The sequence below is a fragment of the Phocoena sinus genome, chromosome 1 (genome assembly GCF_008692025.1).
Source record: "Phocoena sinus isolate mPhoSin1 chromosome 1, mPhoSin1.pri, whole genome shotgun sequence".
Lineage (NCBI taxonomy): Eukaryota > Metazoa > Chordata > Mammalia > Artiodactyla > Phocoenidae > Phocoena > Phocoena sinus.
In genome coordinates this window covers 28,099,059-28,125,893 of record NC_045763.1, presented here as the reverse complement: position 1 = coordinate 28,125,893, position 26,835 = coordinate 28,099,059, and the positions used below count along the sequence as shown (strand labels likewise).

At 48.5% G+C, this 26,835-nt stretch overlaps 1 protein-coding gene across 1 annotated transcript in view; it reads left to right on the top strand.

Moving 5' to 3' along the window:
• The window catches only part of DLGAP3 (DLG associated protein 3), a 60,767-nt gene extending 36,347 nt beyond the window's left edge, over positions 1 to 24,420 (top strand). The window contains exons 6-12 of the mRNA XM_032642582.1: positions 3,644 to 3,857; positions 4,133 to 4,446; positions 4,826 to 4,911; positions 20,939 to 21,423; positions 22,380 to 22,471; positions 22,709 to 22,852; positions 23,559 to 24,420. Of these exons, the coding sequence (XP_032498473.1) occupies positions 3,644 to 3,857; positions 4,133 to 4,446; positions 4,826 to 4,911; positions 20,939 to 21,423; positions 22,380 to 22,471; positions 22,709 to 22,852; positions 23,559 to 23,777 (1,554 nt within the window). The 3' untranslated portion in view covers positions 23,778 to 24,420. The remainder of the gene's footprint in view (positions 1 to 3,643; positions 3,858 to 4,132; positions 4,447 to 4,825; positions 4,912 to 20,938; positions 21,424 to 22,379; positions 22,472 to 22,708; positions 22,853 to 23,558) is intronic.
• Positions 24,421 to 26,835: the final 2,415 nt, after the last annotated feature.

Here is a 26,835-nt window from a genome sequence, read left to right as displayed (position 1 = left end):
CTTTAAGTCCATTCTCTACGTCTGCGTCTTTATTCCTGTCCTGCCCCTAGGTTCTTCAGAACCATTCAGAAAATATTTTTAAATTGCTTCTGTTCAACTATTCTCAGTCTGGGACCTTTTAATGTTAATTTTTAATTTGGGGGGCGTCTGGTCCATGCAGACAGTGAAGGCTGGGTCTGTGTGAAGACTAGCTTGTGGGTATAAATTCTTAGGAGGTTTATCATCTTTCCCCTCTCCCCAGTGCCTAGACTACCGACTAGCTCCCTTGTCATCAGTCTGTGTTGATAATTGATTTTTCTAGTTTGTCTTTTCATCAAAGCTTTCCCCTTTCCTACTTCTATGCAGGTTCCCATTTCCAGTTCCACGCTTCGTGTGGGCCCAAGTGGGTGATAAAATCTAAGCCCTTTGGTTACTGAGACCAGCAACCCCTGCCCCCGCCTCCCACCCTCCACTGGGCTGTTTGCAGCATTGGCTCACACAGTTAATATTCTGATTTTCCAGTCTCCTCTTTGCTTTTGTCCCCTGGGGACTTACCTCGCTTTCTTGTGAGCTCCATTAATGTATATAAAACGTTTGTTATATTTTATTAAGTGTTTTAGAATGTTTTAAAATGGGAGGGTTTTCCAAGGTTATCTAAACCAAATGACATATGTAAAGTATATAGGATGTTGCCTTGTCCCCAGTTGGACCCACTAACTCTAGCACAGATAATTTTCAGTTAGACCCAAGCAAAGTATTTTCTTTTAAATATCCCACATCCTTGGAAATACTTACTGATTCTGAGTCTGGTTTGCAGAAAGGTTAAGGTTCTCATTTCCCAAGAGGATTCTTTGGCTTTGACTCTCCTGAAAGTGAGAGTTGAGGGGAGCAGGGTGGAAGGCAGTGTAGGGAAAATAGGAGAATTCACAGCGCAGTGTCGCAATTTCATACTTGTAATACAGTAAAGATCAGCTCAGATGCAGTATTCCTCTGAGAGTCTATAAAAATCTACGTTTCCCTTAGGTCCTGGTCCCTTATTGGAACGCCAGAAGCTCCTCTTGGCTAGTAGAGATGGAATATGTGTAGCCCCAGAGAGTTTCACACCCTCCTTCTGTCTGCCTTGGATAGAATTGGTCATGGGACTAGCATATGGTGGGGATTTCAAGAGCTTGAGAACCCTTGGGAAAGATGGGCCTTTGAGAGGTATTGTCACTGTGATTTAAGAACCTCTTGCTACTAATAATAGTAGTTAATGTTTATTGAGCACCTGCTATATGCCAGATATTATGCCTAGTGCTTTACACAGAGAAAAGGGCTGGAGATACAGATCTAAGCCACGGAGTGAGATTCCTTCCATCCTTGGTGTCCAGACTTGAGACTGAAATGCTCTCTGCTAGGGTTAGATAAGCTTTCTTGTGCTTCAGAGGGACCCTCTGGGCTGGATTGGTTCTAGTTGGGGAGTATCTTGAGCCCGGCCTAGAAATAGCAAGAGTTAGATCAGCTCCTGAGCTTCAGGTACCACTGGTGCTTGGTACCCCAGAGGTCAAGAGATAGGAAAATGAGAGGTAGACTCACAAGGAGTCATGAAAGTCACAGGTGCCACAAGAGTGTGGCTTGTGCCAGACAAACATGGGAGAACTTCACGTCTACGGGATCTTGGATTGATTTGTCCATGGCCTATGATTTCTGTACACTTGTACTGAAGTTCCTTTAGAAAAAGCTGCAGACAGTCTTTCTTTTTAATTACTGGACCCATGTTGGAATCACTGAATCTCCAGCAAATTTGGCTCTGACCTTCAAAGCAGCCAAGGTGAAGAGAGGCTTATGGTTAGAGAACCCTGGGTTCAGATCCTTAGGGTGGGGACTGAGTTAATGTAGGTTTAACAAGCTCTCCAGGACATTCTGATGCTCAGTTAGCCTGGCAGGAGAGACAGGAAACTGGACACTTTAGTTTTCTCACTTACATGCTGGGCATCTTTGGATAATTCATCTGCTCTCTCTGAGCCTTAGTTTGCCTATCTGTAGAATAGGATGGAAATTCCTGCTCAATTTGAGGTAGACTCTAGTGATACAATGGCACATACACTTTGGGGGCCGAGTTTGGAAACACTGAGCTGCAATTTACACATGAGTCGAGCTACTCCTTTCTCTGTTGACTGTACATAAATATGATGCCATGAATCTTTCCTGGGAGGTCACAAGATGCAACCATGGGATACTTGCTGTCACAGTCACCATGTGGATGCTACTGAGGACCTTGTCCACGACTTCATCCAGTGGCCTCTACATAATCACCCATGGGGGAATTTCTCTTGGACTCAGTGACAAGAATAGTGTGATTGTCATGAGTGGTGGCCTGTGTCTACCAGGTAGGCCCTGAGGCCATCCTGTGGCACTGATTGAGGGCTTACCTGCATCAAGTGCCTCCCTTGTTTTTCTTTGAGTCTCCTAAATAGCCCTGTGAAGATGGTACCATTATCATTCCCCTTTGACAGGTGATTAAACAGAGGCCCAAAATTTTAATGTTCCCAGGCCACACTGCTAGGAAGTAGCAGAGCCAGCACTGGTACCATTATCATTCCCATTTGACAGGTGATTAAACAGAGGCCCCAAATTTCAATGTTCCCAGGCCACACTGCTAGGAAGTAGCAGAGCCAGCACTGGAGTTCAGTTGAGTCTCACGACATAGCCCATGTGGGCAACCCAGAAGCTATACTCCTTGAAGCTATGGGTGCTCTGAAGCTCAGGGTCAAATGGGCAACCATCCTGTGCTCTGGGTGTTGAGCTTACCACTGAACCACGTCCTTGCCTACCTTTATATTTTCTTTGTGTCAGTTTTCTCATATAAAGCAAATGAAGCTACAGCCGCTGGCATATTTAGTCTTCGTGGAGTGTTATGTGACATGCTTCCATGAACAAAATTTTTGTTTTGCTTTTTCTTAGTCGCTTCAATTTTTTTTTTAACACCATGGATTCTGCATCACAAAATATCAGAACCAAAACCAAGAACCTCAATCAGCAGTGGCCGAACTTTCCTCAGAGGATGAGGGCAGGGAAGGAGCCGGCAGGCTGAACCAGAACCCTAGTCAGTGGGCAGAAGGTGGGGGAGGGCTTGGAACACTTGAAGGATGATCATTTTTGCTCTGTTATGTACCCATTAATTTCCTTCCTGCCACATCATTTTATCTCTATAGGTTGCTTTCCATCATTTTTGTAATGCAGTTGGTCATAAATAATAAAATAAAAGTTGTCCTTCCCTACAGTACCCCATCCCCATACTTGGCAGGAGGGTGGCTGTCAGCTCTCTGGTCCTCTCCCCCCAGGGTCAAGTGAGAGAAACGTGAAGGGCTGGGACAGGTGGAGAGGAAGATGGGGTGGTCTGGAGGCACCCGAGCTAGGCATCTGGGAGAGGCATGGGGGGGGGGTAGAGGAAAGATTAGACCCCAAGGCTGGTCCCAAAGCAGGCCTGGCGAGCAGCACAGGGCAGAGGTGCCTCCATCTTTCTTTGCAGGGGGTGAGGGTTTCTTTTAGTCCAAAGGCGTTAAGAGTCATACAGAGACATAGCTTCTGCAGAACCAGATATATTCCTAAGGCAAAGTGCCTCAGAGACGCCCCCATCCCATCTCAGCACCACGGTAACTGTCCTTCTGGCCCCTGTACCCAGCTCAGCGAGGAGCTGAACCAGCAGCTGGAGGCCGTGTGCGGGTCCGTGTTTGGGGAGCTGGAGTCCCAGGCCGTGGACGCCCTGGACCTGCCCGGCTGTTTCCGCATGCGGAGCCACAGCTACCTCCGGGCCATCCAGGCCGGCTGCTCTCAAGACGATGACTGCCTGCCCCTCCTTTCTACCCCTGCCTCTGTCTCAGGGAGGCCCGGCTCCTGTGAGTACGCCCCCTCTGTCCCTGGCCCGGCCCTAGGTTGGAGAGCGATCTGGGTCCGGTTCTGGCCCTGGTCACGGCTCTGCTGTGTGACCTTGGGCAGGTCGCTTGCCTCTCTGGGTCGGATGATGGGGAGAAGGATCCGTGGTTCTGTAGGTAGCAGCACGTGGAGTACACGTGGCTGCTGGGTCCCGTGGTACCGCGTGGGTGTGGGGAGTGGCAGACACCTGCCAGGACGTGTTTCTCACCCTATGTGTCTTTGCGTTCCCTGGCCACAGCCTTCAACTTCAGAAAGGCCCCGCCCCCCATCCCACCGGGAAGCCAGGCCCCGCCCCGCATCTCCATCACCGCCCAGAGCAGCACCGACTCCGCCCATGAGAGCTTCACCGCGGCAGAGGGCCCAGCCCGGCGCTGCAGCTCCGCCGACGGGCTGGACGGCCCGGCCATGGGCGCGCGCACCCTGGAGTTGGCGCCGGTGTCACCCCGGGCCAGCCCCAAGCCCCCCACACTCATCATCAAGACCATTCCAGGCAGGGAGGAGCTGCGGAGCCTGGCGCGGCAGCGGAAGTGGCGGCCGTCCATCGGGGTGCAGGTATGGAAGGAGGAGGCGCCGAGGAAGTTCAGGCCCCGTCCGGTTGAGGATGGATTGAGGGGGTCAGTGGGCCCTTCTGGATATAGACCTTTTCCTCGCTTGCTCTTAGCTTGATCATCGACGGGGCTGCTCCAGACAGTCCCAGCCCACATCCTTGTCCCTCATCCTGGCACCATCACCCCTGGCGAGCGGAGAGCGGTGCCCAGAGGTTGGCACCTTGATGCATCTAACCTCCTGGGTCTCTCGTCTTGTTCAGGCAGATTGTCTTTTCAGGATTTGCCAGCTGGCTTGGGGCTCAGGCATCGCTTGCCCTTCTCCCTGGGAAGGACTTGCATCCCCTGTCTAGCCCTGGCCACTGACTTCCCAATCCTGCCACCAGGTGGAGACTATCTCAGACTCGGACACGGAGAACAGGAGTCGAAGAGAGTTCCACTCCATCGGTGTACAGGTGGAAGAAGACAAGAGGTGGGTCCGAGTGGGGATATCTCAGGCTTTGCTGGGGGTGGGGTGGAGAAGAGGAGAGAGGGATGCATAACGACCTCACTGGCCTGGACTCCCTGCACACCCTCTCTTCCTGGTCCTGAGAACAAGCCCTTTGAATGGGGAGGTGTCAGAGCAGCCACAGAGGCTCTCCACGGAGGTGTCACCAGGGCAGTCTAAAGTGAATTCTCCTTGTACCCATACCTGTCCCAGGTGCTGTGAGGTGGACAGGAGAATACAGTGGTCCTGGGAACAGGGTAGTAGGGAGAAGTAGCAGGTAGGTGCAAAGCAGGCCTCTAGCAATTGTCCTTTATAGGGGATAACAGGATTTTTCCAATCCCTCGTTACTTCCTGTGGTGTACAAGTATGTGAACCCCAAAAGAAACAAATAAACGTGAAGATTGCCTCTCAGGGGCCCCGGGCAGATATAATACTCCTCCCCACTCGGCTCATACAAGCATTTAACCAGTTGGGGGTATGCCACTATTCTGGCATTAGGTGGCCTCAGAAACAGTGTTTCCTTAATTTCGAACTGAAAAATTAGCACTGAGAGCTCTGGAGGGAATACTGGGAGGAATCCCTCTGTTGTTGGCTTCCTATGGGAAGATGCTTTCTCTAATGGCCATGTGGCAGTGTCATAGTGGCCCATCTGCCCTCTGGGCTGCAGTGCTCCCAGGCCAGTGGCCCTAAGTGTGGTGTCTGGGAACCTGCCTGGGGCTGGCTGCAAGAGTTTCGTGGTAATCTGTGTTGCCCAGGCCATACCCCTTGAAGGAATAAAAGTAGAGTGCCAGTAGCAGTCCCTCACAGCTCTGTTCCCGGTTGCCATTGTTGGGTTTTAGACCTTCCCTAAATTCCCCCAACTATTTCTGGGAACCCCTGGGAGCATCGTGTGTGTGTGTGTGTGTGCGCCTGGTCAAGACTTCTTGGGGTTCCTGTGGGGATTCATCACTTTTCTCTACTCTCACACTAGCTCCCTGCAGCTCCATATGCTCCTGAAGCTGTAAATGCCTCCATCGAGTGCGGCAAAAAGGCGCCCTTGTTGCCCCCATTATTACTGAAAGCTACCGTCTTCCAAATTCTTAATATTCCACAAAGATCACAGAAAAGTAGCACTTTACGGTAAAGCCAATTCTGCAAGTCTATGACTTGAGTTCTTGAGAGGTGGGGTAGGAGTCATGGCTGGGTGCAGCTCTGTGTTCAGACCACTGCCCCCAGCTCTAATGCTGCCCCATGGACCAGAAACCAAGCCCATGTGCCCCCATTTGCTCCCTCATGGGGCTTCTTGGTCCCTCATCCATATAGACCCCTGGGGGTCCCCCCATTCCTCCTAACAAGCCTGAATCCTGGGAAGAGTGCAGCAGGCATTCTACTGAGACTCAGACTATATCAGCAACCTCTGTCATTCATTTGTGGATTGATTCATTCAGAAAATACTTATTAAGCATCTGTTAATAAGTATTATTAACACTTATTATGTCATAAGCATATGACAGTGCCTGTTAAATGCTCAGGGAAATGTGGAAGACATGACTCTTACCTTCGTAGAAGTTATGGCCTAGAAGGGAGTCAAGGCAATGAATAAACAAACCATGAGTAAAAATATGATTACACACTGTGGTATAATAGGTAATGTGATATTATTACAATTATGGTGGGAATATGAAAGAAAAAAGCAGGCACTAAGAGAGAAGGGATTTTATTTAGGTTAAGCAGGTGACATTTAAGCTGAGACTTGAGGGTTGACTAGGAACACTCAGGTGATGGTCGGGGGAGGAAACATTCCAGGAGGAGGGAATAGCATATGTGAAGGCACTGGGGGAGGAAAGAGTTTGACATGCATTGGGAACTGAAAGAAAATTCATGTGGCTGGTGTGGAACAGGACAGGACAGTGGTGAGGGAGTAGATTGGAGAATAGGTGGGGGCCAGGTCATGTACAGCATGGGCATGATAAAGAACTGGAATTTAATTCTAATTAATGAGTAGCCCTTAAAAGGTTAAAGAAGGAGTGTGGTGTGATCTAATTTACGTTTACAAAAGGTCACTAGCTGCTGAGTGGAGAATGAATTCCAGGGAAGTAATGGTGGGTATGGAGAGGCTAGGAAGCAGGATTTTTTCATGATCCAGAAGAAAGGCATTATGGACAATCTTACGTTGGGGATCTTTTTTTTTTCTTTCCTGTTGGGCAGTACCAGTGTCTGGGAACACTATTACGTTTTATATGTTGATTTTGTATTCAGCAGCCTTGCTGCTCTCTCTTATTAGGACCCAAAGTTTGTCTGAAAATCACGATGGGTTTTCTATATCGTCAGTGATATTTTCTGCAGATGAGGATATTCCTTTTAAATCTGTATTTTTAAAATTTCTTTCCCTTGTAATAGTGCATTGAAGAGGACTTCTAGTTTACTGTTGCGTGTAGCACTCTTATGTCCTTCCTGACATTAGTGAATATCTTCTAAGGCCCAGTTATAAGTGTGATGATGTTTGCAACAGATTTTTTTTTTTTTTTTTGCGGTACGCGGGCCTCTCACTGTTGTGGCCTCTCCCGTTGCGGAGCACAGGCTCCAGACGCGCAGGCTCAGCGGCCATGGCTCACGGGCCCAGCCGCTCCGCGGCATGTGGGATCTTCCCGGACCGGGGCACAAACCCGTGTCCCCTGCATCGGCAGGCGGACTCAACCACTGCGCCACCAGGGAAGCCCTGCAACAGATTTTGATGGATACTATTGATCAGGTTAAGGAAATTCCCTTCTAGTCCTAGTTGGCTAAGAGCTTTTAATTTTTATTTTTTAATAAAAGATGAGAGTGGAATTTTATTGAGTGCTTTTCCAGAATCTACCTAGATGATCATAGATTTAATACTTTCATCTGTAATGTGGTGAATTATATTAATAGATTTTCCATGTTGACCCATTCTTTCATTCCTGGGATAAATCCCACTTGATCCCATTATCAGTTTGGATTAAGTTTGGCTGTAACAGGGTCTCAACAGTGACTTCAGTATATTTCTCTCTCACCAAGAAAAAAGAAAAAGCCTGGATGTAGAAGTTCAGTGTCAGGACCCCAGGCTCCTCCTGTCTTGCTGATCTTCTACCCTTTGTATATCATCACTCATAACCAAGGAGCTGGTGCTCAAGCACCAGCCATCCTGTCTGCATTCTGAGCAGCACCAAGGAGAAAGAGAGGAGAAGGATGCAGTCCTTCCTTTTAAAAAGACTTCCGGCGGGAATTCCCTGGCAGTCCAGTGGTCTAGGGCTCGGCACTTTCACTGCCATGGCCCAGGTTCAATCCCTGGTCGGGGAACTAAGATCCCGCAAGCTGCTCGGTGAGGCCAAAAAGAAAAAAAAAAGATTTCCTGAAAGTTACACACAACACTTTCCCACATCGTACTGGCTAAAAACTCATCCCATGGTGGCATCTAGCTGCAAGGGAGGTGCTGTGGAATAGTCTCTTATTGGGAAGCAATGTGCAATGAGCAGAGCTGAAAATCAGGGTTCTTATGGCTAAACACAAAGAGAAGAATGGGAAATGGAACTCTAACCGTTTTTGTCACAGTCTTGCTGTATTATTTTCATATAGGTTGCTGGATTTTTGAATAGCTGTTATTTTATTTAAGATTTTTATATTTATGTTCATAAGTGATATCGGCCTACAATTTTGTTTTTATTGTTGTTACTCAGTTCAGGCATTAAGGTTGTGCTAAACTCCTAAAATGAGTTTGGTAACATTCTCTCTGTTCTGTTCTTTGAAACGATTTGTGTAAAGTAGGAATTATCTATTCCTTAAAGGTTTGGTAAAGGTTGCCTATAAAACTCTCTGGGCCTTTTTGGGATAAGAGAAACTTTTTGAACTACAGCTTCAGTTTATTTCATGGTTATTGATCTATTATGGTTTTATTTTTCTTCTTCAGTCAATTTTGATGATTTATATTTTTCTAAAAAATGGACCATTTAACAAAAATTGACAGTTTTCAAAATTTTTGGTACAAATATTCTTTCTCATGGTGTTATAATTTTACACATTTTTATTATATTTATAGGTTATGCCCCCCTTTTTATTCCTAATACCACATGCTTATACCCTACCTCTCTTTTTTGATTCATTTTTCTCAAGGTTTGCATTTTTTATTATTTTAATATATTTTTAAAATTATATTTTATTAGTCTTAAAAAAACTAGCTTTTGGTTTGGGTGAGCATCTCTATTGTTTCTCTTTTAGCTTTAATATTTCCTTTCTTCTACTACTTCTCTGTTATTTTCTTTCTTCTACCTTGTTTGATTTTATTCAGCTTCTTGAACACTATTTCTTATTTTCTAACATGTTTTTAAGGCTATAAATTCCCTTCTAACTACACTGCTGTATCTGTATCTCATACGTTTTGGGGTGCAGTGTTTTCATCGTTCAGTTATAAATAGTTTGTAACTAACTTCCTTTAGGAAGTTTATCATAACTTCCTTTTTAACTTGTAAATTATTTAGAAGAATTTTTTATTTTTTAATTTTTTTTAGTTTCGAAATGTATTTTCTTGTTTGAGGGGCTCCTTTTCACTTCTGATTTCTAGATTTGCTATATTGTGGTCATAGAATGCATTCTGTATGATATTTATTCCTTAGAATTTGTCAAGGCTTCCTTCATCATATACACATAGCATATATATGGTCAGACTTATAAATTGCATTTTTCAAATGTTTATCTTTGATATTTTTTGGATGTCTGATCTAAGAGTTCTGGGTGAGGTGCTTTAAAAATGTCTCACCATGATTGTGAATGTGTCATTTTCCCTGGGAATTTTATCAATTTTTTCTTAATTTGAGAGAATGCTATTTAGTATTCAGGCTTATGATTGTTGTATCTTCTTGCTGGGTTGGCCCTTTTATCATTAAATAGGATGCTTTTCATCCTTACTATTGGTTTTTGCCTTGAGGTTGATTTTGCCTGATTTTATTGCTGCGTCTGCTTTCTTTTGATTAATTTTCCGTTATATCTTCTTCCATCCTTTGTCTTTCAGCCTTCCATAGCCTTATGTTTTACATATGTTGCTTGTAAGCAGTATGGAGCTAGAGTTAAGTAGACCTATTTAATCCATTTATATATTTTTTGATTACTGATTTATTTGGCCTTATTTCTATCATCTCTTTAAAAATTTTCTACTGGACATGCTTTTTTATTGTTTTATTGTTTTCAGTTCAGGCATTAAGGTTATGCTAAACTTCTAAAATTAAGTAAAGTAGACCTATTTAATCCATTTATATATTTTAATCCTATTAAATCCATTTAATCCATTAAGTAGACCTGTTTAATAGAGTTGAGTAGACCTATTTAATCCATTTATATATTTTTTGATTACTGATTTATTTGGCCTTATTTCTATCATCTCTTTAAAAATTTTCTACTGGACATGCTTTTTCTTTGCTTTCCTCCTCCCCTACTTTTCTGCCCTCTATTGAACCGATCAAGGTGACTTTATTTCTCTTGTTCCCTCCATCCCTCCACTGCTTTGGAAGTTTACGTTTTAGTAGTGATTTCCCTCAAATTTTAAACAAATATACTTAATTTCATATGTCTCTGATAAAGTCTAAAATTAGTTAGTACTTCTATCCTGAAATAGGCACAAAACAAGAACCTTGGTATACTTTAATTTCCTTCTTAACTCCCTCCTCCCATTTTCCATGTTTTATATATATATATATATATATATATATATATATATATATATATGTTTTAAATTCTTCCTTTATTGGTAAAAAAAAAAGAGTGATTCTACAAAGCAATCTCAAGGGCCATCAAAGTGTGAAAGCCATCAGGTGTGTCTGGCAACAGGGAGCTTCCTCCTCCTTCAGGGCAGAGCCAGTGGTTCCCATGCCTTCCAGCCCTGAGTCAGCACTTTTTTTTTTTTTTAACATCTTTATTGGAGTATAATTCCTTTACAATGTTGTGTTAGTTTCTGCTGTATAACAAAGTGAATCAGCTATATGTATACATACATCCCCATATCCCTGTCCTCTTGCGTCTCCCGCCCACCCTCCCTATCCCACCCCTCTAGGTGGTCACAAAGCACCGAGCTGATCTGCCTGTGCTATGTGGCTGCTTCCCCCTAGCTATCTGTTTTACATTTGGTAGTGTATATATGTCCATGCCACTCTCTCACTTCATCCCAGCTTACCCTTCCCACTCCCCGTTCTCTATGTCCATTCTCTATGTCTGCGTCTTTATTCCTATCCTGCCCCTAGGTTCTTCAGAACCTTTTTTTTTTTTTAGATTCCATATATATGTGTTAGCATATGGTATTTGTTTTTCTCTTTCTGACTTACTTCACTCTGTATGACAGACTCTAGGTCCATCCACCTCACTACAAATAACTCAATTTCGTTTCTCTTTATGGCTGAGTAATATTCCATTTTACATATGTGCCACATCTTCTTCATCCATTCGTCCCATGATGGACACTTAGGTTGCTTCCATGTCCTGGCTATTGTGAATAGAGCTGCAATGAACATTGTGGTACATGACTCCTTTTGATTTATGGTTTTCTCAGGGTATATGCCCAGTAGTGGGACTGCTGGATCATATGGTAGTTCTGATTTTAGTTTTTTAAGGAACCTCCACACTGTTCTCCATAGTGGCTGTATCAATTTACATTCCCACCAGCAGTGCCAGAGGGTTCCCTTTTCTCCACACCCTCTCCAGCATTTATCGTTTGTAGATTTTTTGATGATGGCCATTCTGACCTGTGTGAGGTGATACCTCATTGTAGTTTTGATTTGCATTTCTCTAATGATTAGTGATGTTGAGCATTCTTTCATGTATTTGTTGGCAGTCTGTATATCTTCTTTGGAGAAATGTCTTTTAGGTCTTCTGCCCATTTTTGGATTGCGTTGTTTGTTTTTTTACTACTGAGCTGCATGAGCTGCTTGTATATTTTGGAGATTAATCCTTTATCAGTTGCTTCTTTTGCAAATATTTTCTCCCATTCCATGTTATATTTATCTAGTATTTTGATTATACCTCTTTAAAAAACCCTACCTTTAAAACCCTTTAAAGAATCTGTTGTTGTTATATCTTTTATGGTTTAATAGTTTGGATTTACAAACATGTTTTAACAATTTATGTGTTCACTATTGCTTGTTACTGCCCACTGCTTCCTCCTGGGTTCAATTTCCTTTATGCTCAAGTATTGCTTGAGCTTGGGACCAGTTTTAGAGTTAATATCTCAGCTTGAGGTTTCTGTATTTCACTGGTACTACTCATTCAAACCCCATACCCACAACCAGAGCAGCCTTAATATTCTGATTTCTCAGCATCCTACTTCCAGGCCACATACCTGAATCATGACATGAATTTTCTAGTCCACATTTGTAAATGAAACAACCTTTTTTTTTGGCTGCTGGCTTTATGCACGGGGTCTCCTTCCAGGTCCCCAGGATGCACAGGCTTGGGGTCTCTCCTTTAATCCTCCCTGGGCGTTACCATCTAGCCTCTAGGATATATCTGGCCCATATTCCTGTGGCTCACTTGGCTTAGGTTCCCTTTCACCACTAAGGTTTTGACTTTCCTTTTTGTTTCTGATACCTGAAGATGTCTCTTTCCTGCTTTCAAGCTTGGCATTGTAGCAAAACCATCTTTTGGGCTTTATTTGACCCAGCATTTCTATATGTGTGGGGGTGGGGTGGGTGGGAACTTCCTAAGTTAGTCCAGTCCAGTACATCGATCAGTCGTCAGCAGCAGTTACAGAGACAAGTGGGACCAATTTTGGAAGTGTTTGGAGTGAAGTCAGGGAAGGGTGGGGACAGGCAGAGAATGAGGTCTTCCTTGCTCTTGTGTAGGTGCTTGGGGAGGTTTGGAGGGGTGGGCAGGGGAGAGGAGAAGGTTTATGGATAAATGTCTAAAGAACTGAATTGCTTGGGACAGGTGATCACACTGGGAATCCAGAGGGGGTGACAGGTGGGGAGAGAAGAAATCTGGCGCATCTTTCTGGCCAGGCTCCCTTGCTTGTCTGCTGAAGGCATCCTTAGTTATACACCTGCACCGTCCTTTCTCTCCCTTATGTCCCTGGCACTTTAAGTCTGACTTACCGCACACCATGCCCCAGCTGGTACATAAAAGTGAGCCACGAATACCAGCAGCCCTTCTAGGCACACATCCAGGCCTAGCCCCCCACCCACTGCCACCCCATTTTCTTGGACTCTCTTGTCCTTGCTTCTGTCTCACTGGTCCCAGTATTTCCCTCTCTTTCTGTACTTTGGTTTAAAAAAATTGCTGGGGAGGAAAAGTTTCTCCTTTTCTGCCTTTCAGGTCTTCCCTGCTAACCTATTGGGTGAGGAGTGCAGATTTATAGCCCTTTATACCTGGGAGTTGTCTGTGGGTCCGTTCTGTTGCTCATCATCAGTGGTGACTTGGCTTAGAAATAGACAGGGGTTGGGGTTGGTGCCCCTTCGGTTCCATGTCCACCGCACCTCCACCTAAGATTCATCTCTCCACAGACATTTATTATAACCCTATTATCCGTCAAGTACTGTACTGGGCACCAAAGATACAAAGGTGAGCAGAGCCAGACACAGCCCCTGCCCTGTGAAGCTTGCTGCCATGTTAATCTAAGAACCTTCTAAGTGATGCAGAAGTACAGCTGAGAAGGAGCCACAAAGGAGAGGTGTGTACACTATGAGAGTGTGTAATAGGGGCCTTTGACCCAGGCAGAGGAGTCAGGCATGGATTTCCTGAGAATGTGACATTTGAGTGGAGATCTGAAGGAGGAACAAAAATTAGCAAAGTGAAAGTGGGAGCTGAGTGTTCCAGGCAGAAGGCCCAGCAGGTGCTAAGACCCTGTGATGGGAGGGAGCATATTTAAGAAACAGTTACCACCCCCATCTCAGGGCATCCTATAGCACCTGTCTTCCTGGACCTAGCACACTCTGGGCCATGATAAAAGAATGCATCAAATATCATTGATGGATATTAGAAGTCTGTTCCTAGGGCCTTTTGAGAGCATCAAAACCATGTGATTTTTACCTCTCTCACTAATCATGGTATCCCCTTGTAGCTTCCACTTCTAGATCCCTGCCACTAAGATCTTATCTTAAATTCCAGATTTAGCAGCAACAGAACAAAGTAAACAAGTAAAAACACCATACCACCCAATTAAATTTGATTGTCAGATAAGCAATGAATTAGTTTTAGTATAAGTACTTCCCAAACAGTACTTGAGACGTACTTATACTAAAAAAAGTATCTGTTATTTATTTGAAATTAAAATTTAACTGGGAGTCCTGTATTTTATCTGACAACCCTACTTAGATCCCCTTTTGCCCAACCAGGGCTCCCTGGAGAACTCTGTGTTGGAAGTCCACCCCTCCCTCAGCTTCATGATCATTTCCGGCTTTGGGACCTTGGGAAGGGAATGTGCAGAAAGAACAGGAAGCTTCCATCCTCATGAAGTTATATTCCAAGAGCAGTCCTGCAAAAGCAACGAGTCGCTGGCTGACCACAAGCCTGGGGTGCGGACACTGCCTCTATTCCTCAGCATAAACTCCAGGATGGTCACGACTCTTCCTCAACTCCCACCCTAGCCCCACCTCGGCATCACTGTCACAGCCCCCAGCCTGCGGTGGTGGGCTTGGGGATTCCTGATTGATTATATGTTTAAGCTCTTAGATGCTTTCTCAGAGAGGGAGCTGCTATAATGGCTGAGCCTTGCTGAAACGTCCACGCCCATTCCCCCTCCCACCCCCCCCACCCCCCCCCCCACCCCCCCCCGCCAGCCTGCTGCCAAATACTCCTGGCGAAACTTCTCGACAACTCCTGGATGTTGATCATTCCTTGGACAGTATGTCTCTTGGGATAAGCCAGTTTCTTCCCAGAGCCTTTTGTGTTATCCCTTAGAGAATCACAGGAGAAACATCTCCCAGAAGTAACCATGATAACTTCCAGAATCATCAGGAATGTGAGCACTGTCACCCTAAAGGACTTGAGGGGAGGAGGCCTCCTCAACCTTGTTAAAAGGCTTGGGGAGAAAATATTCTGAAAGGCATTGTTATGAATTAGTGATGATTCATAACTGAAGCCAGTTTCTCTCCTGTGTTTGCAGCGATTGGTGAAGACTGCAGCAAATACTGCCAAATCCAAAACTAAGTAGGGACATAAGCCTTGGACTTCACTACCCTGAAAATGGATCAGTTAGAGTTAGGATTAGGTTTGGCTGTGAGTTACAGAATACCCCAAAATGACAGTGACTCAAACATGATAGAAGTTTATTTCTCTCTTGCTTAGAAGTCCAGAGAGTCAGTTGAGGGCTGGTAGGTGCTCCGCAGTGTCAGACCCAGCCTCCTTCTATCTTATTGCTCCTCCCTCCTCAGCACGTGGCTTCCATCTCATGTTCCAAAATGGCTGCTTGAGGTCCAGCCATCATATCTACATTATGGTCAGCAGGGAGGAGAAGGGAACAAAGAAGGGCATGCCCTCTCCTTTTAAGGACATTTTCTGAAAGTTGCACATACTACTTCTGCTTATAACCTATGAGCTAGAACTTAGCCACATAGCCACACCTAGCTACAAGGGAGATGGGTAAAAGAATCTTTATTTGAAGGGACCATGTGTCTAGCTTAAAATCGTGGGATTCTTTTACTAAGGAAGAAAGGAGAATGGATGTTGGGGGATGATTCGTAATCTCTACTATCCTCCCTTCCAACCAACCAACCAAATAATCAACGTTTATTTGAGGAACTGCCCAATTTAGTAAGGGAGACAGATATGTAAATAACTAACTACAATACAATGTGATATGGAGTATAAAAAAGGTTTTATTCAGAGTGCTGTGGGAGAACAGATGGGAATGATCAACAGCAATCATAATAATCAATAACTACAATGGTCTGGCTGGGTTCTCAGTGCTACACTCCCATTGTTTTATTTGTCCACCTCCCTTTTTTTTTCAGTGTGAGCTACAAACCTTCCTGCCTCACCATGTAACAGCTAACACTTGCAGTGGGCAGGCCACGTGCTGTTCTAAGTTTCTTAGATACATTATCTCATAACAATCCTGTGAGTAGGTACTATTATCATTCTCATTTATAGATGAAGAAACTGAGGCACGAGCCATAGAGCTGGGTTTTGGACCCGGACATTCTGGCTCCAGAGCATACATGCTTAACCACTCTGCTAGTCTACCTTCCTTAAAACTATTCATTCTCGTTCCCTCCCCCAGCCTTCTCACCCCCAAATCTCCAGCAGACGACCTCCCTGCTTACTTCTTTGTAACGACTGAGGTCATTGGTGGGACCTGTCTCCACTGCCGGACCAGCCTCCAACTGCATCTCTTTCCTTGCCTCCTCCAGCAGTCCTGCCTCAGGGGTGGAGGCCTCTGCCTTTCTGGTTAAAGCTGCTCCTGTCCCTCAGTCCTAGGAAGGCAGTGGAGTGTAATGGTTTAAGAGCTGGCCTCTGCAGACAGACTGCACTAAATTAATAAGTGTCTGGTCTTAGGACGTCACTTAGGTTCTCTAAGCCTTAGTTTTCTCATCTGTGAGTAGGGGTGATACTAATGTGAGGGCTGAGCATATTGATTCATGTAAAGTGGTTATTATTTGTTCCCCTCCTATCTGGTCCTTGGGTTACTGCCTCTCTCTTCTCTAGCTTGAATTGACTTCTCTTTACAGGTTGTATTAGTTACCTACGGCTGCTGTATTATTACAGCACAGTATTGTAGCCACTACTTTAGTGGCATCCAATAATCCATATTTATTATCTTACATTTCTAGAGGTTGGAAGTCTGAACTGGGTTTCACTAGGCTAAAATCAAGGTGTTGGCAGGACTGACCCCTTTTGGAGTCTCTGGAAAGCATCCATTTTTTCACCTTTCCCAGTTTATAGAGGCTGTCCGCATTCCTCGGCTTGTAGCCCATTTCTGTCTTCAAAGCCAGCAGTGGCGGGTTGAGTCCTCACAGGCAATCACTCCAACCTTGATCCCATTGTCCCATCTGCTTCTCTGATTCTGACTTTCCTACCTCCCTCTTTCACTTAGAAGGACCCTTTTGATTAAAATGGACACAACTGGAGACTGCAGGATCTCGTCTCAAGATCCTTGACGTAATCATTTTTGCAAAGTCCTTTTTGCTGTGGAAGGTAACATATTCATAGGTTCTGGGAATTAGGACATGGACTTTTTCCGGTGGCCATTATTCTACCTGCCCCTTGGGGATATGGCATGTGAGAAGCATCCAGTTGTCCCTCCTTTTCCTCCCCCTCCAGCTCTATTGAGATACAACTGACAAATAACCAGATCATCCCTTCCTTAAAGGTACATTGTCTTCTTTCTTCCTTCCTTCTCAACCAAGCCCTTTGGAAGAGTTGTCTTGCCTAGTTTTCTCCACCTCCTGACAACCCCCTCCATCTGCGTCTGCCCCCATACTCCACCAAACTGACTTTTGCCCTGATCACCAGTGGCTTCCATATTGCCAAGTCAATGGACACCTTTCATTCTCAACTGGCTGCATTTTCCAGTCGGCTGCTCATTCCCGCTTGAGACCCTTTTTTGAGGATTTCATCCTTTTGTGGTCCCCTTCTCTTGATTTTCCTCCTCTTCCTCTCTGGCTTAGACACGCCTGGGGCTCTGCCGTCTCCACTGGCCCCTGAAATGTCTGTGTTCCCCAGGGCTTTGCATCTTTGTTCCATTTCTCTTTTCTTGGGTGATCTTGTCTCACACTGCTGGTTTTAAATGCCACTTGCACAAAGATGACCAATTCCTGCTTGTGCTGTGCAAATCTCTGGCTCCTGGCTGGAAGTGTTGGTGAAGATTGTGTTTCCAGTAATCCCATAAGCTCCTCAATTTCTTTGGTCTTCCTTCAAGTAGACACAGTGAGAGAGCTACTTGAGGTACTGACTTGAGAACCATGAAGCCTGGAGCATTCATGCTTCTGTTCCAGACTGCGTGGCCTACTTCCATCAAGACACAGTGTGGGGCTTCCCTGGTGGCGCAGTGGTTAAGAATCTGCCTGCCAATGCAGGGGACACAGGTTCGAGCCCTGGTCCGGGAAGATCCCACACGCCACGGAGAAACTAAGCCTGTGCGCCACAACTACTGAGCCTGTGCTCTAGAGCCCATGAGCCACAACTACTGAGCCCACATGCCACAACTACTGAAGCCTGTGCACCTAGAGCCCGTGCTCCGCAACGAGAAGCCACTGCAATGAGAAGCCCACGCACTGCCACGAAGAGTAGCCCCTGCTCGCTGCAACTAGAGAAAGCCCACGTGGAGCAACGAACACCCAACGCAGCCAAAAAAAAAAAAAAAAGATACAGTGTGGTCTTCTCAGGACCCCTCAGAGGACAGTGGAAGGCACAGACCCAGTGATGACAAAGGACAGCTCCATGTTTCATGGGAGTACCAGAAAAGCAAATAGGGAAGGCAGATCTTTACTAATGTATTTATTGGGGCAAGCCCCACCTTTACCTGTGTGGTTTGCAATTGCTGGAGTGCCGAAGGAGCCAGAGGCTAACTGGAGCTCAAAGCACAAAAATATTTAAAGGGAGCCAAAGGGCACCCTGACAGTTCAGTTAGACATACAAAACTCTCACCAGAAACAGAGCAATGTAACCAAACCGTGGGACCGCCTCCAAATGCAAGAAGATGGCTGAGGGAGGGATGGTACGAGGATGGCCTCGGGGCAGTCAGGGGGCTCACAGAAGAGGAGGGGGCTTGAGCAGGGAACCAGCAGGCAGTGAGGGGGAGGAAGGCCATTTCAGGCAGGGGAATAGTACGTGCAGAGGCTGAAGTCAGGGCCAGTATAATCTACTTGGGGAGCAAGGAGGGTTCAAGGGAGATGAGGTCAGAGAGGACTGCATCCGGAGTAAATGCTAGCACAGGAAGCCTGGGCTTTATCTTGTTGGCAGTGGGGAGCAATGGAAGGGTTTTGCGCAGGGGGATGGGTTGGGCAGAGGTCAGCTTTAGAAAGACTACTCCAGTGCTGGGTGGATTGGTGAGAGAATGTTGGGCCCCAGATCTTAAAATATGCATAGGTATAATTTTACAAGGTATAATTTTTAAAAGGTATAATTTCATTTTATTCAAAAAACTATGTTATTATTATTTCTTATTGACGTGTAATTGACCTACAACACTATGTAGCGTCAGGTGCACAAATTCAATATTTCTATACATCATTCAGTGACCACCACGGTAAGCCTAGTTACCATCTGTCACCGTATAAAGTTACTACGATATTCCTGACTGTATTACTCATGCTGTACGTTTCATCCCTGTGACTTATTTATTTTGTAGCTGGAAATTTGTCCCTCTTAATCTCCCTCACCTATTTCACTCATCCCCTACCTGCAAAGTATAATTTTAGAGAGAGGAGGTACCTTGGCATTGGTACTGGTTCATTCCTGTCATTTTATAGCATATATGTGTGTGTGTGTTTATATATAATACATATTCATATATATCATATAGTGTATTTTATATACACACATACATATATACTTACTAGATGGCCCAGGTGGAGGCCCAGGTGGAGGGTGAGTGGCCTCCCAAAGGCACATAGCAACAAGGCCAGCGTTAGAACTCCGGTCTGCCTCACAATCCACTGCTCTTCTTCTGTGCTATTCTGAGTGGAGGCAGCAGTGTCCGAAAGGAGGTTGATCCAATAGTCAAGGAAAGAGAGATGCAAGCCCCGACCAGGGCAGGTGCCAAGGTGAAGACCACATGGGAGGCAATGCGGGTATGTTCCGGCTTTCTCTTTCTCTGGGTGGGGGTTGGTACATAGGGCTGGCTGGGGACTGCATATGAGTGCATTTCTCTTTCCTGGGTCCTGCAGCATCCTTCTGGGTCTGGTTTCTATGGCAACAGGCTCCCAGCAGGCAGCCCGCCAGCTGGAGGGAAGCAGGCAGGCAGGGAGAGAAGGCCCAGGCAGCATGAGGAAGGCTAAAGTTGTGGGGGGTGGGGGAGTCTTCTGGGAAGCAGGAGGAGCCCCTAAATCTGGTCCCCCAAATCCCTCTCTCTTCCGACCATATGAGGGTGGAGGAAGCTTAGGACACATGGGCTTTTCTTTCATGGTCCTTGAATTTCCAGACCTCAAACGTCTGTTCACCTCTCCCTGCCACCCTCACATCTCCTGACTCTCTCTTCTTTAAGTATTATCTATTATCTGACCCCAACCTCATGCGCCTCAGGGAGCACTTACTTCTTCATAGAAAAGAGCCCTCACTCTGATTGAACTCAGTGGGGAGGGGGAGAACAAGGTCAACTGACATTCTGTTTTGCATAAGATTTGCATATTATTAACTCAAAGACAAGAAATTTCCAGGCCCTGTGTCATTCCTGCCAACAACTTAATTCAGCTCCACTGGCACCCGCTGACTGTGTCTGGCCAGGCTCCGTGCTGAGCCATGGGGTCCCTAGAGGCGAAGTCCTCCCAGCTGCAGCCCACCCCTTCTCGCCAGCTGCTCTAAGGCAGTTCTTCCTGATGTTCTAGCAGCTGGTGTGGTGGGAAGTTCTTGGGCTGTGGAGCGTGGCAGCCCTGGGTCCAGATCTTGGCTCCGCTGTTTTCCAGCTGGCTGACTGTGGGCCTCTCTGTGCTATAGTTTATTCATCTCTCCATAGGACTGAGGATATACCCGTACAGCTGGTATGAACTAGCGAAGACACGTTGTTTGTTAAAATGCTGAAATAATGCTGTGTTCATTGGTAAAGAGCCACCACCCTGGACCCTCCCCAGGCCCTTTTGGCCCACAATCCAGCTTCTGCGGGGTGATGCCCTAGCACTTTGGCTTTGTCCGTCTGATTGGTGTCTGCCAGCATCTGTTCTGCCCATGGAGTACAGGTGGTTAAATATTTTGAATATCACCCCTGTCCAGAACCGGTGCAACAGGTAGGTATGTTATGTACCGACCCGTGGCAAGGACTGATACATTTAAAGGTCGTGAATTAATGTCCATCACTTTGTAGGTTTCCTTTTGGCCTGGGGTGCGGGTGAGGGCTGGGATGAGACTGGGCAGGGGCAGAGATAACCGCCAGCTCTCTCACCAGGCGGGCGAGGTTCAAGCGCTCCAACAGTGTGACAGCCGGCGTGCAGGCCGACCTGGAGCTGGAGGGCCTGGCCGGCCTGGCCACCGTGGCCACAGAAGACAAGGCCCTGCAGTTCGGACGCTCCTTCCAGAGGCACGCCTCTGAGCCCCAGCCCGGGCCCCGGGCCCCCACCTACTCAGTCTTCCGCACGGTCCACACGCAAGGCCAGTGGGCCTACCGCGAGGGCTACCCACTGCCGTATGAGCCGCCGGCCACCGATGGGTCGCCCGGCCCCGCCCCTGCCCCTACCCCCGGCCCCGGGTCCGGGCGCCGTGACTCCTGGATGGAGCGCGGCTCACGTAGCCTCCCCGACTCAGGCCGCACGTCCCCCAGCCCACGGGATGGCGAGTGGTTCATCAAGATGCTGAGGGCGGAGGTGGAGAAGCTGGAGCACTGGTGCCAGCAGATGGAGCGCGAGGCGGAGGACTATGAACTGCCGGAGGAGAGTGAGTGAGGGGACCCCGGGCACGGAGGCATCGTGGCGGCGGCGGCCACTACCGCGATGTGATAGGAGAGGCCTTTGGCTGGGCCTGACTGTGCCTTTCTCACAGTTTGGTCGTATGGCCCCAGACCTTGGTGGCTCCTATTGGCAGTAGGGCATGTTGGGAGCTCTTGGAAGGAAGCAGGGAGCAGCTTCAGAGGTCAGAGATAGGACTGGGAAAGTGACCGGGTGAAAGGGTTGGGCCTTCTAGGAGATGGCTGACAGCCCAAGTCCATGGGGATTGAGGGGACCCTATTCCCATCTGGGCTGATGTGGGAATCCAGGTCTGATCCAGGTGTGAGACCAGGACTTCAGGCAGAGGGGGTGGCAGTGCACAGTGTCAGCTCATGCCTGAGGCCTAGGAGAAGGAGATTCAGCCAGGGAGACAGGGCCCTGCACAAGGGAGGACATGCCCTTCCCTGCAAGTCCAGTCTGAGGGGAGACACAGTCTTAACCGCAGAATCCCCAGTTTGATGGGATAGTGACTAGAAGACAAGAGTCACGCACATGACATTATTTGGTAATTCTCAATGAGCCAAGGAGTCATATACTGATGAGTGACAAAGTTCTGCCAATGAGTGGTCACGGAGCTAGTGCCTGGCTAAGGCTATTGGGCCAGGCTGGCACTGCTTTCCATCTGTTCTCTGACATGGGAGGGAAGCGGACACAGGAGGATAAGCAGTCAGGACGTGTAGATCGTGTGAAAGAAGAAACATCAGTGTCTGAGGAGACAGTCTTCCTAGTGAAGTGGGATAGGAGCTGCTTGTCATGACCTTGAGGATGGGATGGGGAGGGGGCCGGAGGAGACAGACGGATAGACGGTGCCAGATAACAGAGGGGTCAGTCTTTCAGGGCAGACTTCCTGGAGGCTGGGTAAGGAGAGGCATCTTTCCCCTCCCCGCATCTCCTTTTGCTCTCCAGTCCTGGAGAAGATCCGCAGTGCCGTGGGCAGCACACAACTTCTCCTGTCCCAGAAGGTTCAGCAGTTCTTCCGGCTGTGTCAGCAAAGCATGGTGAGTGCCCATGGCACGGAGCCTATCAGGTGTGTGTACCTGGTAGGGGACTGGAGTGTGTATGCCTGGAAGTGAGACCAGGTGTTTGTCTTGTCTTGTCTCCCTACCTCCCAGTCCCCTCCCCACTCTCCCAGGTTGAGCTTCCTGACAATGAGGGTGGGTTGGGCTTTCTCTGGTCCAAGCTGGGGCTCAGACCTTGCCGACTGACTGCCTCCCCTCTGTCACCCTCCACTGCAGGACCCCACTGCGTTCCCCGTGCCCACCTTCCAGGACCTGGCGGGTTTCTGGGACCTCTTGCAGCTCTCTATCGAGGATGTTACCCTCAAGTTCCTGGAGCTACAGCAACTCAAGGCCAACAGCTGGAAACTCCTGGAGCCTAAGGTGGGGGGAGGTCCCTTCAAACCAAGAGTCCAGACCCTGGAAAATGCCCTTCCCCAGAGAGTGTGGGCGGGGTGGGGGGCGGTAGAGAAAGGCAGGAGAAGAGACCCTGGGCAGCAAAGGTAGTCCTGGACAGGTGATGGTGACCCTCTTCGACCCTGCTCTTGGTCACTGCCCTCTGCTTGGTCCCACTGCTCATCACTGCCTGAGCTGCAAGAACCCTTTGGTGGCTGCAGCCACCTCGGACCAGCTGTCGTTTGAGGGAGCCAAACTAGAGCTTCCAGAAGGGCAGACTGCCCTCAGCTTGGACCTCGGCACAGAGGGGACCTTCAAGGTCCCCTCAGCCCTCATCTCACCAGACCTTGTCAGTGATGGGTCCCAGCAGCCTGGAACGTGAGCCCTCATTGCCTTGCCGGCGTCGGGGGAACTGCACTCCTGTGGACCAGGAGGGAGCGAACGCTCTGATGCGAGTTGTGGAAAACGGCTCCACCAGGGGGCGCTCGAGTCCATCTCTTTAAAAAATGAAAAATGTGGGTTTCACCTTGGCAGAACAAGCACCCCTGGGGCTTCGGGGGCCGTCACACGCTCTCAAGAACCGCTCTCACGAGTCAGAGGCGCGCGCTGTTAACCGTTCCGGGCCGCGGGGGTGCCGGTTGGGAAGTCGGGTGGGACCCGCCCCCAAACTAAGTGCCGCCCCCTCTGCCGGCAGGAGGAGAAGAAGGTCCCTCCGCCGATACCAAAGAAGCCCTTGCGGGGCCGGGGCGTGCCGGTGAAGGAGCGCTCCCTGGACTCGGTGGACCGGCAGCGGCAGGAAGCGCGCAAGAGGCTCCTGGCGGCCAAGCGCGCCGCCTCCTTCCGCCACAGCTCGGCCACCGAGAGCGCCGACAGCATCGAGATCTACATCCCCGAGGCCCAGACCAGGCTGTGACCGGCCCGGCCCGCCCAGCCCGGGCCCGGGCCCGCGGTTTTCTACCCGTACTGTACACCCAGCGTCGAGGTCACTGTGAACGCGGGCTGCCCCGTGCGCCCGCCCCGCCGGCACCGCACGCCCCGGCCCCTCCTGCCCGTCACGGTCTCGTGGGTTTTTTACCTTCCCGACCCCACGCGAAGGCGCCCGGGCTGGGCTGGGGGCCGTGCCTCTCCGCCCTGCGCTCCCACCGGGACCCCCCACCTTCCAGGTCCGACGCTTCGTCCCCACCTCCTCCCCACGGGCACCATCTCTGCCATTACTTACCCCACGGGCCAGGCCGGGCCGGGTCCCTCATCTGGGCTCTGCGTCCCCCCCACCCCGCGGGGCTGGGCTTCGTGGGGAATCAAGCTTCGTGGCTTTTTATGAAGAATCCCGAACCCCGCCTAGGAGCCCGCCCCACCCTCCCAGGGGCTCTACCCTCAGCCCTCAGCCCACCGGGCCCAGGGACCACAGTGGCTGGACCAACCCAGGACCAGGGCGCCTGGGCCTCTCCCCTTTCCCCGCTGCTGGGGAGGGGAGATGGGGGCTTCCCCTCACCACACCTGTGGCTGTTCCCACATCCCCTTGAGTATCCCAGGAAAAATAAAACGGCAGAACTGCACTCGAGCCAGCTGCTCTCTCCAGAAGAAGCCACCTCTGCCCGAGCCTGGGACAGCGGGTGGAGGGAGGAGAGGCCGGAGCCCAGGCTTTTGGTCTGGGGAGAGCGGAGTTGTCTGGGCCAGCTGGGGGAATGGGGATTCGGCCCCGCCGGGTGGCGACAGAGGACCTGAGCCCTCCTGGAGGGGCCCGGGTGGGGTGAAGAGGCCTGTCTTCCAATTCCTCCTAGTTTAGTCCGGTTCCCTTTCTGCCTTCCAGTTCCCCAGGGTTCCCCCAGAGAGGGAAGCCCAGAGCCCAATGCCTGGCACACAGCGTGTGCTCCATAAACAGGAGGGCTGCTGTTCTTCGATATGGACAAATATTGGTTTCCTTTTCCCTAAGGGGCCACTGTTCTTTCTGCTCCAGAAAACTGTTCAATTCTGTGCTGTCATGTTTTCTGATGCCTCCTGTGCATGGGTACATTGATGGGGAACAAAAGAGAGAACAGAACTTTCCTGGGAAGCTCAGTGGCATCCCAAACCTAGTAGTGATGGCTAATATTTATTGGATGCTTGCTGAGGGTCAGGCAAGATGCGAGTGCTTTACATGAACGTAGCTCATCCTTACAACAGGTGAGAAAGCTGAAGCCCAGGAGAGGTCAAGTGCCCTGGCCAAAGTCACAGGCAGGCCTAAGAGTGGTGGACCCAAGTCTGTCTAATGTAAATCCTGAGCGTTTAGCTCTACAGCCTTTTGAGCCCAGAAAGAGTCAAATGGCAGCTCCTACCCACAAAGCCCTCTCTCCAGTCTTTGCGTTGATGTGGACTCTGAGGCAGGACGAAGAACCTTCCAAAAGGGTTGGCTGCTCTTCTGGGCCACACTGGACTAGCCAGTTCTTCTCATTCATGTATTCAGCAAATATTTATCAAGAACCACTGTTGGCCCTGTCCAGCACCTGAAGATAGCTCTGAACAAGTTAGTTTCTGCTCTTATGGTGCTAACAGCCATATGGGAAAGACAAGTAAATAAGCAGTTACATTATAAGGGTGAGTGCTGGAAAGATGACTAGGTGTTAGCCACTGAAGGAGGGCGAGGGCTGGGAAGAATGTTCAAGTTCAGAGAACAGCTGTGCAGAGGCTTGGAGGAGAAAGAGGTATTGGGAATGCAGAGGCTTGATCATGCTGGGCTTTTGGGTCAATTTGAGGAAGGTGGGCCTGGGTCCTGAGGGCCACAGGGAGCCACAGAAGGGTTTGGAACAAGAGAGTGGCATGAACATATTTTACAGGCTGGTCTGGAAGACCACCTGAAAAGCAAGAGGTCATATTCCCACACACACTCATTTGAGACCACTGGGAGGTGAAGAGGGCTCCCGTGCGACCCGAATTCCCAAAAGTGAATCAGCCTGGAGCTGATTCCAAACAGATTCCTGGGCCCCGTGCAAGACTTAGTGAATAGAGTCTTTGCTCTCAGATGAGTTTTTTTGGCTTATTTTGGCTGCGTTGGGTTTTCGTTGCTGCGTGCGGGCTTTCTCTCGTTGCGGTGAGACGGGGCTACTCTTCCCTGTGGTGCACAGGCTTCTCATTGTGGTGGCTTCTCTTGTTGCAGAGCACGGGCTCTAGGCACATGGGCTCGGTACTTGTGGCTCGCGGGCTCTAGAGCGCAGGCTTAGTAGTTGTGGCACATGGGCTTAGTTGCTCCACGGCATGTGGAATCTTCCCGGACCAGGGCTCGAACCCGTGTCCCCTGCATTGGCAGGCAGATTCTTAACCACTGCATCATTTTGATGGCAGCCAGGTTTGGGAATACTGAAATTGGATGACTCACAGTTTCAACTAGAAATGTTCATATGTCTATTTCCCCCAGATATGCCAAGTGGGGCACTGGCTGAGTGGCTATCATCCTGAGGTCAGTTTTTTCGAAAATGGGGACCTGGGAGAGGTTTGAACTAGACAATACTCGGGGCAATCCTATGAAGCATGTATTGTTATCACCCCCATTTTACAGATGAGAAAACCGAGGCTTGGAGAGGTTCAACAACTTAGCCCAAATCACGAAGCCAGGAAGTAGCTGAGTCCAAGTTTAACCTCTACATTATATAGATTTTTATGGGTCTTCGTGTTTTCCCAGAAACTGGGCCAGGCTTGCCGGGACCATGAGGTATATGGGAATGGACACGGAGAGACGGGTAGCATCCAAGACTGTGTGGGCATCCTGCTACAGATGTGGTGTCTAAAATCTCCCCTTGTGGGGCTGATGTAGGGGGCGTGTGGGGAGTCTCCTTAGGGTATTGTGGCCCAGGTAGTTGTGCTGGGCTCCATGGACATGTGAAGGATTAGATCCAGTCCCTGTGCCTGAGTTGCTCCCATCTGGCCATAGCAAGGCACATAAACACAAAGTTATGGTACAGAGGGAGGCCTGCTCTCCCAGAGGGGCGGAAGAGACC